Source organism: Rhizoctonia solani, chromosome 3, assembly GCF_016906535.1.
Source record: "Rhizoctonia solani chromosome 3, complete sequence".
Classification (NCBI taxonomy): domain Eukaryota; kingdom Fungi; phylum Basidiomycota; class Agaricomycetes; order Cantharellales; family Ceratobasidiaceae; genus Rhizoctonia; species Rhizoctonia solani.
This window is the reverse complement of record NC_057372.1, coordinates 1,127,230-1,145,479: the sequence shown is the minus strand read 5'-3', so window position 1 is coordinate 1,145,479 and position 18,250 is coordinate 1,127,230. Positions and strand designations below refer to the sequence as shown.

At 49.5% G+C, this 18,250-nt stretch overlaps 7 protein-coding genes across 7 annotated transcripts; 5 read left to right on the top strand and 2 right to left on the bottom strand.

Moving 5' to 3' along the window:
* Positions 1 to 195: 195 nt before the first annotated feature.
* RhiXN_02750 (chromo domain protein) lies at positions 196 to 4,159 on the top strand (the record flags this gene model as incomplete). The annotated part of the gene is made up of 14 exons (XM_043322567.1): positions 196 to 253; positions 303 to 340; positions 393 to 407; positions 462 to 490; positions 540 to 621; positions 677 to 728; positions 778 to 902; positions 950 to 1,659; positions 1,709 to 1,807; positions 1,857 to 2,457; positions 2,509 to 3,076; positions 3,131 to 3,290; positions 3,342 to 4,050; positions 4,100 to 4,159. 14 exons carry the CDS (start codon positions 196 to 198, stop codon positions 4,157 to 4,159), a joined length of 3,306 nt encoding a protein of 1,101 aa, XP_043178063.1.
* A 127-nt stretch (positions 4,160 to 4,286) lies between these two features.
* On the bottom strand, positions 4,287 to 5,251 carry RhiXN_02749 (N-acetylserotonin O-methyltransferase-like protein; the record flags this gene model as incomplete). The annotated part of the gene is made up of 5 exons (XM_043322566.1): positions 4,287 to 4,533; positions 4,582 to 4,792; positions 4,846 to 4,885; positions 4,945 to 5,073; positions 5,126 to 5,251. The coding sequence occupies 5 exons, from the start codon at positions 5,249 to 5,251 to the stop codon at positions 4,287 to 4,289; spliced, it is 753 nt and encodes a 250-aa protein (XP_043178062.1).
* A 67-nt stretch (positions 5,252 to 5,318) lies between these two features.
* On the top strand, positions 5,319 to 7,893 carry RhiXN_02748 (mRNA export factor mex67; the record flags this gene model as incomplete). The annotated part of the gene is made up of 10 exons (XM_043322565.1): positions 5,319 to 5,600; positions 5,725 to 5,958; positions 6,020 to 6,136; positions 6,188 to 6,441; positions 6,573 to 6,791; positions 6,848 to 7,296; positions 7,348 to 7,436; positions 7,478 to 7,610; positions 7,661 to 7,791; positions 7,849 to 7,893. The coding sequence occupies 10 exons, from the start codon at positions 5,319 to 5,321 to the stop codon at positions 7,891 to 7,893; spliced, it is 1,953 nt and encodes a 650-aa protein (XP_043178061.1).
* A 364-nt stretch (positions 7,894 to 8,257) lies between these two features.
* RhiXN_02747 (RNA polymerase II-associated protein 1) lies at positions 8,258 to 9,840 on the top strand (the record flags this gene model as incomplete). Its single annotated transcript, XM_043322564.1, has 6 exons — positions 8,258 to 8,274; positions 8,330 to 8,559; positions 8,626 to 8,833; positions 8,915 to 9,152; positions 9,210 to 9,605; positions 9,661 to 9,840. The coding sequence occupies 6 exons, from the start codon at positions 8,258 to 8,260 to the stop codon at positions 9,838 to 9,840; spliced, it is 1,269 nt and encodes a 422-aa protein (XP_043178060.1).
* A 276-nt stretch (positions 9,841 to 10,116) lies between these two features.
* RhiXN_02746 (uncharacterized protein) lies at positions 10,117 to 11,122 on the bottom strand (the record flags this gene model as incomplete). The annotated part of the gene is made up of 5 exons (XM_043322563.1): positions 10,117 to 10,245; positions 10,310 to 10,436; positions 10,492 to 10,629; positions 10,692 to 10,882; positions 10,958 to 11,122. 5 exons carry the CDS (start codon positions 11,120 to 11,122, stop codon positions 10,117 to 10,119), a joined length of 750 nt encoding a protein of 249 aa, XP_043178059.1.
* A 1,304-nt stretch (positions 11,123 to 12,426) lies between these two features.
* RhiXN_02745 (uncharacterized protein) lies at positions 12,427 to 13,426 on the top strand (the record flags this gene model as incomplete). Its single annotated transcript, XM_043322562.1, has 5 exons — positions 12,427 to 12,591; positions 12,662 to 12,852; positions 12,912 to 13,049; positions 13,107 to 13,233; positions 13,298 to 13,426. 5 exons carry the CDS (start codon positions 12,427 to 12,429, stop codon positions 13,424 to 13,426), a joined length of 750 nt encoding a protein of 249 aa, XP_043178058.1.
* A 448-nt stretch (positions 13,427 to 13,874) lies between these two features.
* On the top strand, positions 13,875 to 17,263 carry RhiXN_02744 (gEgh 16 protein; the record flags this gene model as incomplete). The annotated part of the gene is made up of 12 exons (XM_043322561.1): positions 13,875 to 13,998; positions 14,062 to 14,092; positions 14,144 to 14,249; positions 14,390 to 14,445; positions 14,502 to 14,654; positions 14,703 to 14,754; positions 14,811 to 15,274; positions 16,106 to 16,570; positions 16,630 to 16,767; positions 16,823 to 16,949; positions 17,011 to 17,076; positions 17,135 to 17,263. The coding sequence occupies 12 exons, from the start codon at positions 13,875 to 13,877 to the stop codon at positions 17,261 to 17,263; spliced, it is 1,911 nt and encodes a 636-aa protein (XP_043178057.1).
* Positions 17,264 to 18,250: the final 987 nt, after the last annotated feature.

Sequence of the window (18,250 nt, the reverse complement as noted above, 5' to 3'; positions counted from 1 at the left end):
TTTGAGTGACGTATTTTGCAATACACGATCACGTGGTGTTACATGTAACGATTTCCTTAATCCTCAATTCAGTGTCTTCGCTCCTTCAATCTGGGTCTCTTTGTTTGGACTGGCACCAGCCACCATCTCCGCACAAAGAGCTGAATCCTTCAACCACATACAGGATATATTTTACCCCTTGGCACCAGGGAAGCAATGCCTCGTCCCGAACCAGGAGAGCCTTCCTCTGAGTCGGAGGATGAATATGAAGTCGGTATGTATCTCAGTCCTTTAATAAATAATACCTAACTTATTTCCATTAGAATTTATATATGGTGCTAGATGGACTGAGAGTGGTTGGGTAAGCTCACCTGTTCCATTTGTGTATCCGTTTGACCCTTACCAGTAACTAGGAGTACGAAGTTCATGTAAGCCTAACACCTTCTGCGTTAAAAACCATTTCGTAACCTATGTGGATAAAGTGGTATGGATACGACACTCAATACGACACGTAAGTTCTCTTTTACTTAAATGGAACAATTTCTAACTTTTGCTACCAGATGGGAGCCCGAGGCCAATTTGACGCAGTACGGCTCGGCGGACTTAGTGAATCGCTTTTGGAAAGAATTCCCGAAGAAACGTGTAAGCTCAATCCATAGGTTCACAGTACAAACACAAAAAATAAAGGTCCATTAAGAATTCACGTCCAATACCTGGTACCAAATACACCGCTGCGGCTAAGTGGCTAGGTGAGCTCGACTACATTGAGATTGGCAGAATATCTTACTCGGATCTCAGTCGCAGAGCGGGAGCGTTTCCTTTCTCGGCGTCAAAAAGATGAGCCTGTAAAAAGTCGTGGAGCAGCTACAAGAAAGTCAGGAAGACAGCCTGTTGCTCTTCAAGGAGACTCGGAGTCTGAATCCGTGAGTCTGATGACCGACTGAAGGTGATTTACTGACCTTTTACTTAGCAGGAGGGCAGTAGCACTGACGACGAGGATGTTCTGCATAGCTCAAGTGACAGGGATGATGAAGATGTCTTGCAATCATCGTCTTCATCGTCTTCATCATCGTCTGAAGATGCCCCTCTGTCAGCCCGTAGACCGTCAGCGACAACCTCCGACGTTGGTTTAAACTCAGGTGTTACCCTACAAACCCAGGCCGAACGGCGGCGCAAGCCCTTCCAATCGGTCAAATCTAATACAAGGCCTCAGCTAAAGGGATCCACCACGTCGAGAACTCCTGCCGCTTCGTCAAAGCCATCTTCTACATCAAAGGGACACGCAAGCACCGCTTCTCAAATAGGCACTACAGCGTCGACAAGCACTACTCCCGAGGTTAGAAAGGTTGCAACGATTTCTAAAGAACCCATACCAGTTTCCCGACGGGGTAGGCAACCACTCAATCGCCCGAACATGGAGGCGGGAAATATATCAGGCAGTTTTGTTGGAATAGGTACTAAAGGAAAGCAGGCCGAACGAGCCGGCGAAGTAATCGCACTGGGTAGGAAATCCCAGGATAGGGCCCCAGGTCCTAGTAACATGTACGCCGGGATGTCGATGAGGAAAACTGCTCAGCACCCAGCCAATCCCGGAAATAGTGTTCCTCCTGTAGAGACGGCCGGGAGCGAACACATTGTTGTCTCGCCAATTGAAGTCTCGCCAACAGAACCAGGGCCCCCGTAAGTATGGGTCCTGTAGTACGATCATGCGACTAATCAGCATTTTCAGTCCTGCCTTCACAGCTGTTGAAAATTTTGTTTCGGATATAGCGGCTGAGATGGGCATAACGAACAGCCGCGCTGGTAGCCCCACAGACAGTCTCTTCGAGTAAGTCGCATCCCGTTTGTTCTGATGGCGCCACTAACGTGAAACCCAGTGGCCCTTACGAACCGGACAAAACCTCAATGCGAGCACCTGGAGACTTTAGCCATATGGATGTAGATCTGCCCGAGTTCGATGACCCCCCGCCTCCTCCCGTAGTGATTCATCAGCCCCATCGAAGGCCAAATCCTCAACAGCCGATTGTCTCGACCAGCTTGAATGTCACTCGGGGCTCTGTCGACGGCCCCCTCTCTTTGGAACATTTACTTGGCGCCTCACCAATGGTAGCAAATGCGCCCCAACAAATTGCTACGCGAGTGTGGACCGGGGAACTCTACATCACCACCTCGGAAACCGACCTCGATAATGGGAATATTGCCAAGGACGTTGCTAATCGCGCCTGTGAAGTCATCATCAGTGATACAGTGATTCCCAACGAACAAACAGCAAAGAACTTCAAGGGTATACTAAATAAGTATATTAAAGACAAGATGACCATTCCTAGCGTTATGGATATAAATCTGTCGTTTGCTATTATCGCATCGGGCGCATTGAGTGTTTATCAGGCTGCTTGGATGACATGCACTGATCCGCAAGGGAGCTCAGAATGGCAGACATGGGACGGGCTGATCCACAAGATGGAGGTTTATCTCTGGGTACGCACACTCATGCTAATTATGTTTCAGCCTGACTTATGCCTATTATAGGTTTCAGAAATCAGAATAATGGCCAGCAATAACAATGAATTTTCCCAACGTCTGCTCCTTATTCCTATTACCCTTTTACGAAAGTACCGAAATCTGCCTGCGTTGAGTGGGATCTGCGAATACTTTAAGGATCAAGCCTATGCACAGACCCCTAGTTTTGTCGTGTTGATGCTCAAGAAGGAAGTTGGTTCCCTCTCTGATGAGGAGGAGCCGCCCCCAATTCAAGTCTCGCAGCTTCCCAAGTACTGGCAACAAATCCCACCCGAGATGAAGCCTTCGTTCGCGGGGGTCAACTGCCTAGTTTTCCCCTCTAGAGAGTTTGATCACGACTATGAGGTCCGTTTGATGCGACACCAATTGCGTCAATGCGGTGCCCATGTAATCGAAGGGGGCGATCCCAAAGATACTGCAGGCGCGATCTTCATCCACCGTCGATACATGGATAATATTGCAGGGCTGGCAGGGCTTTCGCTTCGTAAATGCAAGTACAGGATCCGATTTTATGTGTACGGTAGCGGCGGGAATTGGAAAACTGCGGATTGGGAGCTGAAGGAGATTTGGAAGTGGGGTAAGTTACCGCATATATGCTGCGGTTTATTTGCTGAATTGTATTTCAATCAAGGTGGAATGGTGACATTTACGCCGGCTGCATTGATCGAAGACCCGTGGACTGTGAAGAAAGTTGTTGAGGCTCTGGAAGGGAAACCGTTTTGGGAAACTTATATCGAACCAAAGACAATAGGAATACTGTCATTGAATGCGCGAAAGGCTCAGGAATCCGAGTACGTCACTAATTCAATATTTTTGTATGTTTCCTATTGACAAGGTTGTAGGCTTTCTTGGGCATTGGACGTACTAATGACCGAACTCGTCACTTCCACCGAATTCGCATTTTACAACCTCGCACTAACAGCACCTCCCAAATGGGGCCTCTTGGAAGAGTACGAATGGGCTCAGGCCCAAGTCGAACGAACGTTCATCCAAGATGGAGACGAGCTCCGCAAGTCATGTGAAGATGAGATTTTAGAGGAGTACAAGGAGCTTGCGAAAGCCAGTTTAGAAAAGGAGGAAGAAATTAAGAAAGCAGAGGTGGAGAGAAAGAAGAAAGAGGCAGAGGCTAAGCGGAAGGAGAAGGAGAATGCGAGTAGCGGGTGGGGAAACAATGGTTGGGGGTCTGGAAGTGGTTGGGGTGGTGGCGATAGTGGTGCGGTTGATAACGCTTGGGGATCTAGCACTAGTACTAGCGACGAAAGTCCATGGGGAACTGGGGCCAACGATAATCCATGGGGCAATCCAAGTGAATCCAACAACGATCCTTGGCGTGTGGAGGCCAGCTCCGCTTCTGCGACTACCGCTGCTAAACCTGCTGAAATTGACCTCTCCAAGATGGGCGACGAGAATCATATCTCAAACATGAGCAATCAGGTGATTCAAGGCCTTAAATGGTTCCAAATCCAGCCGTGTTTTATGCTCGAGACCAGGCGGTTTGTGGTCATTGACTCGAGTAAAAGAGAGGCGAAGTTGGGGTCTGACAGGCTGGAGGTATGTTTGACGTTTTAAGTATTGAAAGGATGCTGATTCACAGACACAGGTTGAGCTTTATACGGCGGATACATTTGTGAAGCACCTTAAGCAAGATAGGTGGTGGTAAAACCTAAAGTGGTGGGAAGGGCAAAGGCTTGAATTTCGGAGGTCGTGACCTGTATGCGCTCTAGTTCTCGTTATGTACGTTATTAATTAACACCTTGCTATATACAAGTGTATCAATTATGATTTGTTTATATATCGAAATCCATAAAGTCGTCTTCTTCGTTAATAAGTATGCCTATCCATTTAAAGAAAGCGGATCCAGGGAACCCAACAGCGTTGTAAAAGTCGCCCTCGACCTTAGACACGAGATGTGCGCCCCTTTCTTGGAGCGCAAACCCACCAGCCCGATCTATGCCTTCTTCCGAATCAACATATGCCTCGAGAATGGAAATATCCGAGTCGTGAAAGTGGACAATGCAGCGATCATCCATTGACCTACTGCGTATTAGTAATACAGAGGCTATAGTATGTCGGTGTACGTACTTGATCGCGTACCCCGGCGCGGTCAGAATAGGGTATACGACCGACACGCCCGTCACGACCTCGCACCGCCCGCCGTTGAGCTCGAGTAGCATACGAAGGTTGTCTCCTTTGTCTTGTGGTTTCTCCAGAATATCAGGTCGGATATCGGGTAGAAGCGAGTCATGGATATTTGACCCCGCCGAAGCAACTTTGGTCAATACTACAGTGTCGGCTGTATAAAAGTACGTTAATTCGGCCAAAAGTTCAGAAGATTGCGTGGATTACCTGCGATAACCAGACTTGGTGGGTCGTCAGCGTTTTCTTCCTATTTTGTTCAAGTGTCAGTCGGGTAAAGGGAGTTGTCTGAAACGTTTCAGCACTTACGACCATGCGGACATAGACTTCGACCGCCTTTTCTGTGGCAGTGGCCACCGGGTACTCGTACACGTTCGAAAACTCGTCGTGTGGAAGGTCCTCTGCAAATTTGGAAGGGACTATCTCGGGATCCAAGCCCTGCTCAAAGGCTCAGTTTGCCAAAAGTTGGATTAATCACATAAATACACACAAATTGCCTGAGAATCTGCAGCCGGCGAGGACTGGCCGATGCCAGTACAATGCGCTTGTTTGCGAGTTTGGTGAGCGCGGGGATGCGAAGCGCATTCGGAAGCACGGAGTTGTGAGTCACGGTCATTGCGGGAGATGGATGATAGGCAGGCCAATGGGGGCTGTGCTAGTGGCGCTTATTAAGGGGCAGTCTCATGACGGGTTGGTCAGTTGCAGCTGACACCGACGACGACCGACGATCGACCGTTTGTTATCTGGAGATGTACTCTGCATCCATGTCTGCCCCGGCTCCGCACCCCGGCACTAGTACTCCCCGCAAGAAGAATTTGGCACTTGGTGCATTGCGCAATGCCGGCCTCATTGACCCCAGCGACAGTCCCATGAAGGACACATCCACACGCACCCGTCGCAAGCTATTGGATAAGCCAGCAAGGGGTGTCGATAATCCAGCCGAAAAGGGAACGAGGACATCTACGGTACGTCATTGCTCTAACTGCCGGTGGTTGGTGTGGGATCGCACGCAGCACACTCACACAACACCCGTGTGGCACCTGTTCGAACTGAGCTAAATCTCACCAATTTTTATAAAACCGAATACAGCGACCGAAACCAAATGGAATTCCCATTCGCGGAGCAGGAGGAGCTTCACTTGGCACTCGAGGCGCTGGTGGCCCAACACGACCCCGAAGGGATGCCCTCAGCAAAGGCTCAGATGCTCCTAGCTCCAGTCGCACCCTGACTGGCTCAGCCCCTGGAAGGATCATGCCCATTGAGCTCCTCCGCGAGTTTATCAAGAAGCGATATAACCCGGAACTCAGGTTCCTTAACCTCGAGGTTGGTTCAAATTTGCGTCATCCGTTCAACCGAGTAATTGTAATTTTTGGGATCCACTTAGAATATGGCTGAAGACGAGCTGCTCAAATCGAAGAATATCTTACCCCCCGACGATGAAAATGCTTCTCGTCAAGTTGGTCCGGCGTTGCTCAAGTTGGCGGGACAACTTCAGCCCCAGGTGCGTCCCAATTCGTTGCGCTGGGCTTCATCACCAACCCGTTTGATTTAGCCCGAATCCATCTCGTTTGCAAATAACAGCTTCACCAACCTACACTCACTACGCATGCTCCCTACTTTCCTCCCCCAACTCAAGAACATATCCTTCCAGAATAATGAGATTCGGATGTGGAAGGATTTAGAAGCCATCATCCCCAACGAACAGAAGCACAGGGATGCAGTATCCAGTATTCGCGAGATCATTCTCATGGGCAACCCTGTTCATAACACTGAACTTGCCAAAGGTGATCTCACAGCTTACCGCAGGTGCGCACATACGTCAGTAGCTATTCTCCATAGAACTCAACCAAGAACCATGCGTCCGTCCGTTTGTGTGCTCAATCGCTTCAACTCTTTGTGTGCCAATCAAATGGACTATTTTTTCTTGCTCACTATAGTGAGGTCGTTCGTCGTTTCCCTAACCTCGACATGCTCGATCAAGAGCCGATTGTTAAAATCGGGTTTGATGTACCATTGCCTGAGATTATGGAACGTGATCGCGCACTTGAAAAAGACAAGAATGTCCAATGGCCAGTTGCAACCTCTTTCTTAGTTGATATGAAGGCCGGGTTCATGGGCCCAGGAATTGAGGCTACGACCGTTGAATTTTTGACCAAGTAAGCATCTATCTCTGGTGTATTCTCTGCGTTTGACTCGATTATTTTTCGTCCAGGTACTTTGAACTCTTTGACAGCAACCGCACCCTACTTGCACCCGCCTACAGTCCCAGGGCAACATTCTCCCTCTCACTCAATACCTCTATTCCGCCTCGCGCCCGAATCAGGGGCTACCACTCTCACCTTCCGCATCAAAAAGAGCTCACATGGAAAGCCTGGATGGATGTCGGTTCACGAAACCTCATGCGTGTAGCCAAACTCGAGAAGACAACCAACTTTCTCCGAAGCACGGCCGAAGATGTGATCAAGGCGCTCACAGCAATCCCAGGGACCAGACACGATGTGACAGGTGCCGGTGGGGCTACTATCGAGGGTGGCTCTCCAGTTGGCTCTCCAGCGGCTGGGAAGTTTGTGGTCGATGCGTTTACTTGTCTAGGTGTCCTTCCGGGCGAAGGAGATGCAGGGATTGTATTGTTTATAAACGTTCATGGGGAATTTGCTGAGCGTAAGCATGATTTCTCACGTTACTCGTTATTTTGGTTGACACCCAGGTTAGAACCAACTGGTGGCTTGCGCTCATTCGACCGTGTATTCGTTGTCGCACCCTCTCCTCCCGACTCGCCTTCGTATGCAGCTGGGTGGAGAGTAACGATTTTATCCGATCAGTTGACTGTACGCGGATATAGCGCCAACGAAGCGTGGGTTCCCGGACCTATTGTAGTCCAGAATGTGAATTCCGGCAAGGGGACAACCCTGTCCCTGCTCCAATGCCGAGTATGGAGATGGCACCTATGGATCCTATATTGGCTGATTTGGTATGTTTATTGATATCCATTTGTTCACGTCTTGATACTCATATTATATTCCAGTCAGAGCCCAACGTGCCCTTATGGCCGAGTGCGCTGGTCGCACTGGTCTCAATGGCCAGTATTCGAGGATGTGTCTTGAAGGGAATGGATGGGACCTGGCTAAAGCGTTGGCCAACTTTGAAGAGCTCAAGGTAGGTTGCTCTTATTGTTCGGTAAGAAGGGATCGTTGATCTGACCGGGTTGAACAGGCAACAATTCCGCCCGACGCGTTTGTTAGGCAACAGCCACTCTAAAGAGCAATAAACTTGTTAATATTTTTTCCTCTGATCTTTCTTGTCCTTTTTTTTTTACTCTAAACCGCCATTCATAACCCTCCCACTCTCACTCCAAGTACATTTCTGGAATCGGTATTATGTTTTAGCTTGCAGGGCTTGTACTCACCAAATCGTCTCGCCTTCAAATTTGTTCTGGTTTCCGAATTTGTTGATTTTATATATATTCTGAATGGGTTTGAGCAAATGATTACATGTGTGTGCAATCATTATCTGAGTACTTGGGCCATGAGCAGAGTGATCAGAGTGTAATGACTGTCCAGATCTGTCGGCTCTTGGAGTATCGCCGACGGCGCTTGTTTTGAAGGATTGTCTCTCGTCGACCATGAGCTCCAAGAAAGGGTGAGTATGCAAGCCATATAATCTTCGCACAGACATTTATCATGCTACCCTAAAGAAAGCTAGATCTTCTCGTCAAAGTACGATATACGAACCCTCTACCGGCTCCGCCATGCCCGCCCAAACTACTGAATATCCCAACACACCCCAATCGTTATGTCAGACCCGAGTTTACAGCAACGCTGGCAGCCGAGACGCCGTTGCCGATGGTCGTCGACTCGGAATGTGGTATGCCACTTGACTTGTTTGGCTGGGACGGACTGTGGGACGGGAGAATGGAATACCAAGGTGAGCTTGCTCTATTTTATGTTGTTATTTGCTTTGTTTATTATTTTGGCTGATTCGAGGCAATAGAGTTGAACCCGACCGAGCCCATCGAGCTGGACGAAGCGGATGCGGAGCTGCTGTTTGAGCCTCCTTCACATGCGCATGTCCCCGCTGCGACGAATGGCCATTCATTGCCCTCGACTCCGAGTGTGAACGTTCAGCCCAACGTGTCATGGCTGCGCCGTGCGGAATATGCCTCGCGGTCCATGACGAGGCAAGGCAATGGTCCTGAAATGTAAGCCAATTTCTCACACTTTGCTATTGGCTTCGAGTCGACGAATTTCTGGTTTCTGATTTGTTGTTTATCATTTCCAAGGCCGCTCGAGGAAGAAATCACGGTCGACGCGTCGTTGCCCGCTCAAATAGCGGTGATCGAAAAGTCGTTTGACGCCTTGCCGCCTCTGAACAGTCTTACACACCCAACCCGAAAAGATGCAGATGGCAAGCCGTTGACGGTCGCTTCCTCGTTTGAACTCTTGCCGGATGTGGACATTTGGGCGAACCCGTATCTACAAATTAGGTTTATCGAGAGACCTGGTGAACGTCCTCTTGACGTGAGTACCACTCTCAATTTCGACTTTTTTGGGTTCACTCATAGAGTTGTGATTCAGATGCCTGACCCTCGTCTCGATTGCGGAATTCTCCGACCGCAACAAACAGAAGACGACGAACACTTTATCTCGTTCTACCTCCCGACCGAAGACGCAGATGCCGAAGCGTTCAAAGCACGTCGCCGGGCTCCTGTTACCGCTGTCATGAACGAAACAACCGACTTTGAGTTCCAGCGCGACTACGAGTCGGCCAAGATTGAAAACGATATTACGAACGAGTTTTTGGTCGTTATTGATGAGGGCGGGATGAATGCCGATGGGACCCCGGTCATCAGTGGTCACGCCGGGCAGAGCGATGGGGTGCATAGTGTCGAGGGCGTTCATGAAGGACGGAAGAGTGGTGCATATTACAAGGCTGTGGAGAGGAAGATTGTTCTCAAGAAAAAGCCCGTTATTGTAAGTGTTTCTCATCTCCCGGTTTGGTTGGCGCTTATTATTTCTACCACTACAGAAAGGCCAAGAAATCGACTATACTGACAAGTGGGATGTCATCAAATTATTCCATATTCCTATCGCCGCGGAAGACCAAGAAGAGCGTAATGAACTTCAGGCAGAGGTCACAGATCCACAATGGACGTTTGGACGTTTGGATGCGCCTGGTGAAGCGGATGAGGAAATGGCCACTGACTAGGTTCCGAAAAATACCAGTTCCTTGCATATTTGTATTTGCTCACTACGCATGTTTTGTATCAGCTTTCTTAATCTATGGCGATTTATGCACTAAGTTTTAGTGGGCTGCTCTTCCGACCCCAAGGTCATGTATGACAACCAACCATTTGAGGACTCTGGCAAGTTTTGTTCGACAACTTTGAAAGTAAACGATGATGGTCCATTTGATATCCATAAACACAGAGCTCCACTCCACCCCTCCAACAGTACACATATCTACATCTCCACATCCCTACTCTTAGATCCACTCTCCAGCTTTCCCTCCCGCCACACGGCTCTTCACGTACCGCTTCTTGTTCACCGCCACCGATCGCCTCTCTAGGTCTTCTGCCAGCGCTTCCTCTGCCTCCGCAACCGTCACCTCGCGCTGCACACCCGACACACATCCACACCTCAGTACTAAGCCTCCGACATATCACATCTGCACGTACCTTGGCGTTGGCTGCAGGCTGTGCGTTGGTCACCGCTGTGCATCCTCCGAATGGCCCAGCACGAGCTGCGTTCCTGCATCGCACCACGCATGCATCTCCGTTCGGCCCACCGGTGCATGTCGTTCCTCTGTCCCAACACCAGTCAGTAGGTTCCCAAACAACCCATACAACACCCCACTCACGCAGGCATCTGAGCTACAAGCGCAAAGTCCTGTGCCTTTGCGTTTGACCGCGAGTTCTCTCCGGGCACGTTCGTCACCACCTTCATCGCTGCGAAGCTCTTGCCAGATGCATCTGCAGATACACCGCACTCGTAAGGACTGCATCACCCGTACCCATCAGTTTCTGCACGATCATCATAGCATGCCACAGTCGCACATACCCAGCACCGTCGCCGTTGACCTGGTGGATGGTCATCGTCACTGTCCCGTCCTCGGCCGCAGACGGAAGCCCAGCCGACGCAGCAGCCTCCATCTGCGCACCCATGTCGTTGACACCGCCGGCCAAGGTGCGTCCGCACGGACCAGCATCGCCGCTTGCGATCTCCTTGTCGCGGATGATCGATGTGTCCGTCTGTGGGGGGGGGGGGTCGGATATGTCAGTATATGCGCCGTTCGGAGACCAACGAGCAAGTGTATGGAAGCATACCTGGAAGGGATTGCGACGAGTGCCGTCGCGAGGGGTGCTGTCGACGACACCGAAGCCCTGACCGTTGACGCCGTTGGATCCGGCGACAGCCACCAGGGCGCCGTGAGCGCTGACGGAAGCAGCGGCAGTCAAGATGAGGAGAGCGGTAGAGAGCTTAGGGAACATGGTGTATGAGCAGATGGGTAAATTGGGAGGGACGCTACCGGAGTGTCGAGTGGGATGTGAACCTGTCACTGGAGATGAGACTACCTGAGTACTGGAGACCAGTGGCACATTTCCTGTCCCGTTTTATACGACTGGGACTCTTATTTCTTATTTCAGCAGCCTGGACACACAAAGAGAACTCATGGACGATGCTCTCTAGTTTGCGTTGGCGACACAAATTCTCGCACATTGTGTTGCTCTTGGCATGCGTTGAATAGATTAGGCTTCGTCGGCAGCAGCCATCGGATGTAGCACCAAGAGTAACCGCTGCATTCTTATCCGGCCCCGTTGCTGGGACATCGCGAGGTTGAAATTTATCCGAGCGCATCTAAAGAAACATTTGGCAATAAATTGAGTCACATTGTGGACATTGACATAGTACCAGTACGTTCGAGGTCGATAAGTTACGATTTGTCTTTTTCATCCGCCTAAACTACACTTGCGATGATAACTAAAAAAACACAACCCGTTTCAAGGTGATAGAGAGCCCCAAAGGCATTTTTATTGTTCCATACATGCATAACACTTGTGTTGCACTCTATCTGTATGCACAACTTACTTGCGATTCATAAATATTGGAAAGATTACGCGTAGATCGAAATTGTATTTTAATTTTGTTTTTCTTGGTAGCTGGATCCAATCATTTTACGACTTAACGATCTGCGCCCAGCTGACTTTGTTGTTGCAGAGCAATAGACTTGGCGTTGTTGAGTATACACGTGCTGGGATTTTCGAATGATCGGCAAAGATAGCCATGCCTTTCCGCACGAACGCAAAGCTAGCTATAGGGGTTGATACTTCTCTGTTGCATCCCGGCTCCGCGGAGCTCTGTTGGTCACGACTATTTATCACCTAAAACTAACTATAGACTTAGTACCGCTGTCTTCGGATTCGACTTGAACCTAAAGTAGCAAAGTTGAATCTTGGCAAACCTTCGACCAGATATCTTATTGTTGAGCTTAGTTCACAATAATCAGACAACAAGCGCAAGGTAAGGTAATTCATCGATATGCATAGGTCTCGTAATATGCGGCAGAAGCTCAACTGTACAGCGGGTCGCTGAAGGTGTCAAAGAGCCCACAAATTGAACCAATGCCGCAGATCCGGAGGGCAAACCCCAGACTTTGCCTGAGCATACTATAAAACAGTGCTCTACTCTGTTCATTTTCCTCAGTACTCAGGTAGTCTCATCTCTAGTGACAGGTTCACATCACACTCGACACTCCGGTAGCGTCCCCACTAATCCACCCATCTGCTTATACACCATGTTCCCCAAGCTCTCTACCGCTCTCCTCATCTTGACTGCCGCTGCTTCCGTCAGCGCTCACGGCGCCCTGGTGGCTGTCGCCGGATCCAACGGCGTCAACGGTCAGGGCTTCGGTGTCGTCGACAGCACCCCTCGCGACGGCACTCGTCGCAATCCCTTCCAGGTATGCTTCCATACACTTGCTCGTTGGTCTCCGAACGGCGCATATACTGACATATCCGGCCCCTCCACAGACGGACACATCGATCATCCGTGACAAGGAGATCGCAAGCGGCGACGCTGGTCCGTGCGGACGTACCTTGGCCGGCGGTGTCAACGACATGGGTGCTCAGATGGAGGCTGCTGCGTCCGCTGGGCTTCCGTCTGCGGCCGAGGACGGGACGGTGACGATGACCATCCACCAGGTCAACGGCGACGGTGCTGGGTATGTGCGACTATGGCATGCTATGATGATGCAGAAACTGATGGGTAGGGGTGGTGCAGTCCGTACGAGTGCGGTGTATCCGCAGATGCATCTGGCAAGAGCTTCGCAGCGATGAAGGTGGTGACGAACGTGCCTGGAGAGAACTCGCGGTCGAACGCGAAGGCACAGGACTTTGCGCTTGTAGCTCAGATGCCTGCGTGAGGGGTGTTGTGTGTATGGGCCGTTTGCAAACCTACTGACTGGTGTTGGAATAGTGGAACGACATGCACCGGTGGACCGAACGGAGATGCATGCGTGGTGCGATGCAGGAACGCAGCTCGTGCTGGGCCTTTCGGAGGATGCACAGCGGTGACCAACGCACAGCCTGCAGCCAACGCCAAGGTACGTGCATATGTGATATGTCGGAGGCTTAGTACTGAGGTGTGGATGTGTGTCGGGTGTGCAGCGCGAGGTGACGGTTGCGGAAGCAGAGGCAGCACTGGCAGAAGACCTGGAGAGGCGATCGGTGGCGGTGAACAAGAAGCGGTATGTGAGGAGCCGTGTGGCGGGAGGGAAAGCTGGAGAGTGGATCTAAGAGTAGGGATGTGGAGATGTAGATATGTGTACTGTTGGAGGGGTGGAGTGGAGCTCTGTGTTTATGGATATCAAATGGACCATCATTGCTTACTTTCAATGTTTTCACTGCAAGTCAAACTGGCCCAAATTAAAAGGAGCGTGCATGCATGAAGCAGCCGATTTCATTTGCAATATTATTACTTTTCAAGAGCCCAGCACTCTCGTACGGACGCATTGGTATTATTCCACTACGGCCTTCTGCCGTGATCATGCAATGCCCAAAGAAGCGTGCATAACCCACTGGTGACCGACCTCTGCTCACCTGTCGCCGTTCCATAGGAATCCAAGCTAGTCCATAACCAGTCAAGTCGGGTTTATGCTTATTTGTAACTGTGGCAACCCTTCGTCAGTGGCACAAATGATCAATAACCGAATTCGAGCAACGCAAGCTGTGCAACGATAACAATATGCCTGCGTCTCGAAAGAAACCGCGTGCTGCAAAAGGCGTTAATTTTGGACTACTTACCGACGATACTAAAAAGCTCCAATACTTTAAATCTCACCTTCCAACCCGAGTAGGTGCTATTACAGGTAAGCAAACTCAGGTCTTTCACATAAGTGAACTAACTGCGCCATACCGATGTGTGTGAACAGTGAAGAATAAGAGTATAAAGCCAGGGGATCAGTAAGCTGATCTATCACATATGGCTTCGTATTAACTTCTCGTATTTTTTAGAGTTATAATGGACATAGTTGGTGACGACTCCGGAACCTCGACGTCCAATGACGTCTGCATTGCCGAGGTGTTGGATATCAGGAGCCCGGACTGTAACAGAACCGAGGTGAGAAACTCAGGACAATTATTAGATGCACAAACGTCAATCAGCGATCATCTGTCTTAGCAATTTGTTCTTATTCGCTGGTATTACTCTGGGTCAAGTACTTGCATCATATTTCAGTCAATAGCCAGTTAAGCTAACAGGAGCGCCGAAAAGTGCTTCAGAATCTCCAGGATCCGGTCAAAGCAATCAAGAATTTGTAAGTATTCTCGCGACCTCAATGGACATCCCTGATGCACAGGATTTGCTACTTAGCTCGACCTTCAAATTCGCTCCTAGGGAACTAGTATCGTCGGATCACATGCAAGTTTTTTCTTCAAGCCAACTCATTCAAAAAATATCCGTTCGAACATTTCATGAGACTAATGCCGAGCAGCCTACAATTAGTTCCAGTGACTGGTGGTGCCGGTGTGTTCTGGTCTCTGGTGTGTGCACAGCTGATTATTGTAACTCTAGGTATTTTTGGTCCATAAAGCAGCGCTGTCTTTTATCTTACAACAAGGCTGTTGTGAGTTCCTTATCTAGTTCAACACGTATCGTTATCAATCAAACCCTTTCCTCTAGTCTCCTCTATCCACTTGTGGAATGGGTAGTCGCTGTATTAAGGATCACTATTTTGCGCCGCACCTGGAGTATCAACGTTTCTGTACCCGAGGACTGTGCCAAATCTGGTACCACGTAGAGTGTCTACAAAGCGGGAAGCAACAAGTCAAACTGAAACCTGGGCCCGTTGACCAACGACTTCGACTTATGCTTCATGGCACCCCTGGGTTCGAATGGCTGGAGGACCCGAATGGCGACATCAAATTTTTTGAGGATATCAAATCGTGCATAAGTTATATCCATACTATTGTGGATTGTGCGCAGTACGCCGTCGTTCGGGGAAGGGAACATGGCGTTGTAGGCAACATTTTCAAGATTAAGCGCGCACGCACACTCCTTTTCGAAGCTCACCAAGGTGGATGGCCCTCTGACGCAGAGATAGCCGAATTCGTATCTTGGAAGCCTCCCGTCGACACACTTTATCGGTGCGTCAACTGTGATGGGGTCATCTGATTTATTCTTTTATTTTTTACACATGCTTTCTTTGTTACCGTACGTGCTTTCCATATCCATATTGTTTTGCTTGTATAGTTTTCGTTATAAAACAGCTTTTTTTTTAATCATGTAAACACAAGTCTTTTTGTAATTGATAATTGTCGTTTATTTTACTACCGAAAGGCTCTAATGCCATGTTTCTGTAGAGGGACCTTCAAAATCTAACGGCATCTACAGTATTTCATGAATCAAAGATTCTATGGGTTCACAAAGCAACCAGGGGAATAATATAAATATATACATCTTCAAGGATATATATGTCGTTATAAAAGCACGCGCACACGCCCGCGGACAACAACCAACATATACTTTCAGTATGGTTGCATCTTCCAAGGCAACTGAGGCGGATGCAGAACCCGGGTAACTTTGTACCGCCATATAGCATATGTCGTCCAAAGGCAACGATCCGCTTTAATTTGACGACCTTGTCAGGACTTATTTCACATGTAGCCCTACCAACTTCAACATTGAATGCAATAGAGCGGGCATCGCAATCAGCGCTCCCAACAATAGATAGCGGGACCAAGATGATTGAATTTACTATATTCGGAAGAAGTACACTATGCGGAAGAATTATCACCACCATAGGGAATCACAATGAGTATCGAGAAGCGGCAAACTAACGTCCTGAGCGCTCACGCTAGTGGGACGTGCGAGGTTTCCCATTCTATAAAACAGCCCTTCACTCTGTTCCTTTTCCTCAGTACTCAGGTAGTCTCATCTCTAGTGACAGGTTCACATCTCACTCGACACTCCGGTAGCGTCCCCACTAATCCACCCATCTGCTTATACACCATGTTCCCCAAGCTCTCCACCGCCCTCCTCATCTTGACTGCCGCTGCTTCCGTCAGCGCTCACGGCGCCCTGGTGGCTGTCGCCGGATCCAACGGCGTCAACGGTCAGGGCTTCGGTGTCGTCGACAGCACCCCTCGCGACGGCACTCGTCGCAATCCCTTCCAGGTATGCTCCCATACACTTGCTCGTTGGTCTCCGAACGGCGCATATACTGACATATCCGACCCCCCCCCCCCACAGACGGACACATCGATCATCCGTGACAAGGAGATCGCAAGCGGCGATGCTGGTCCGTGCGGACGCACCTTGGCCGGCGGTGTCAACGACATGGGTGCGCAGATGGAGGCTGCTGCGTCCGCTGGGCTTCCGTCTGCGGCCGAGGACGGGACGGTGACGATGACCATCCACCAGGTCAACGGCGACGGTGCTGGGTATGTGCGACTGTGGCATGCTATGATGACGCAGAAACTGATGGGTACGGGTGGTGCAGTCCTTACGAGTGCGGTGTATCCGCAGATGCATCTGGCAAGAGCTTCGCAGCGATGAAGGTGGTGACGAACGTGCCTGGAGAGAACTCGCGGTCGAACGCAAAGGCACAGGACTTTGCGCTTGTAGCTCAGATGCCTGCGTGAGTGGGGTGTTGTATGGGTCGTTTGTGGACCTACTGACTGGTGTTGGAACAGAGGAACGACATGCACCGGTGGGCCGAACGGAGATGCATGCGTGGTGCGATGCAGGAACGCAGCTCGTGCTGGGCCGTTCGGAGGATGCACAGCGGTGACCAACGCACAGCCTGCAGCCAAGGCCAAGGTAATACACCTCGTTCTCGATCTGACAGGCTTGTTATACTAACAATAACTCTCTTTTATAGCGTGAAGTCACGGTAGCAGAAGCAGAAGCAGCGCTCGCTGAAGATCTTGAAAGGCGTTCAGGCGTTGTGAGTTATTTTTACTCCAAGCCTCAATGACTCATGCTAATATATTTTCTCTCTGTAGCCTGAGGTTACGGTCGCAGAGGCTGAGGCTGCACTCGCTGAAGACCTCGAGAGGCGCTCTGCTCCAGTTAACAAGAAGCGATACCTCAAGACTCGTGTGGCCGGTGCGAGGGCTGGTGAATGGATCTAATATTCTCCGCATTTTCGCATGTCTTCTTGTTTTGGGCTGTATAAATGGCGGGGATCGGAGTTTTCTGTAGCTTATAAACTCGTTAGCGTAGAAAATAGACCATTGTGCTCGCTTCAATATTGTGATACAGCCCACACACCTATGGATAATTCGTAATACCAAACTCGAAACGATACAAATTGTGGAGCTTGCACATTAGCAATCTAACCAGCTGGTTAAACGGATTGACTATATGGAATTTTAAGTAGGTTACAAAGCTTTATATCAATAAAATCTCGGCTGGGGCAAAATATGAGCACAGGTGGAGAAGGGCTACTTTGACTGGCTATTGCTACCGATTTATTAATTCATCTGGAGAGTGTATATAACCATGATTTAGATCGAATAACCCAAGTTCTACAAATAATCTAGCGTTCGTCCATGTTTAACATCATGCAACATCTGCAAGCGCTAAGCCGTAGGGTGTGTACATATGCATGGGGTTGTAGAGCCATTCGACATGCGCCTTCCATATTTTCTAACGTGATTTCGTGGGATCGTTCCAACTTTCTGCTCTCAGTGACCCTATTCAGGAACCACACCAAGCATACTTCTCGATCTTACCACATCTTTTTAGGTATGACTGGACTCATATATGACCATTTGGTCAGAATCGTACTTGGGTGGGATGTATAACTGAGTATTAGAATAAGGTGCATATATTACATGCTGGTCATCTACCTGGTAGCGACCCCTCATTCTCGTGCTCACCGTATATGGTGCTTCTATCTGGTGTAATTCCCAAGAGCTCGCCTCGATCGTTCCAGGAGAAGCGCCTCCGGGGAGTTGTTGCCTAATGGGATTTCCAATTACTATACGTCAACGCTAACATCGAGATCACAACTGGCGATCCTCATCCCACAACTGGCAAGAATAGCCCCACGGAACTGAAGCCTCAATAAGGTGTTATAAGTAGTAGGAATAGGTACGCGAAGCTTTTCTTATATG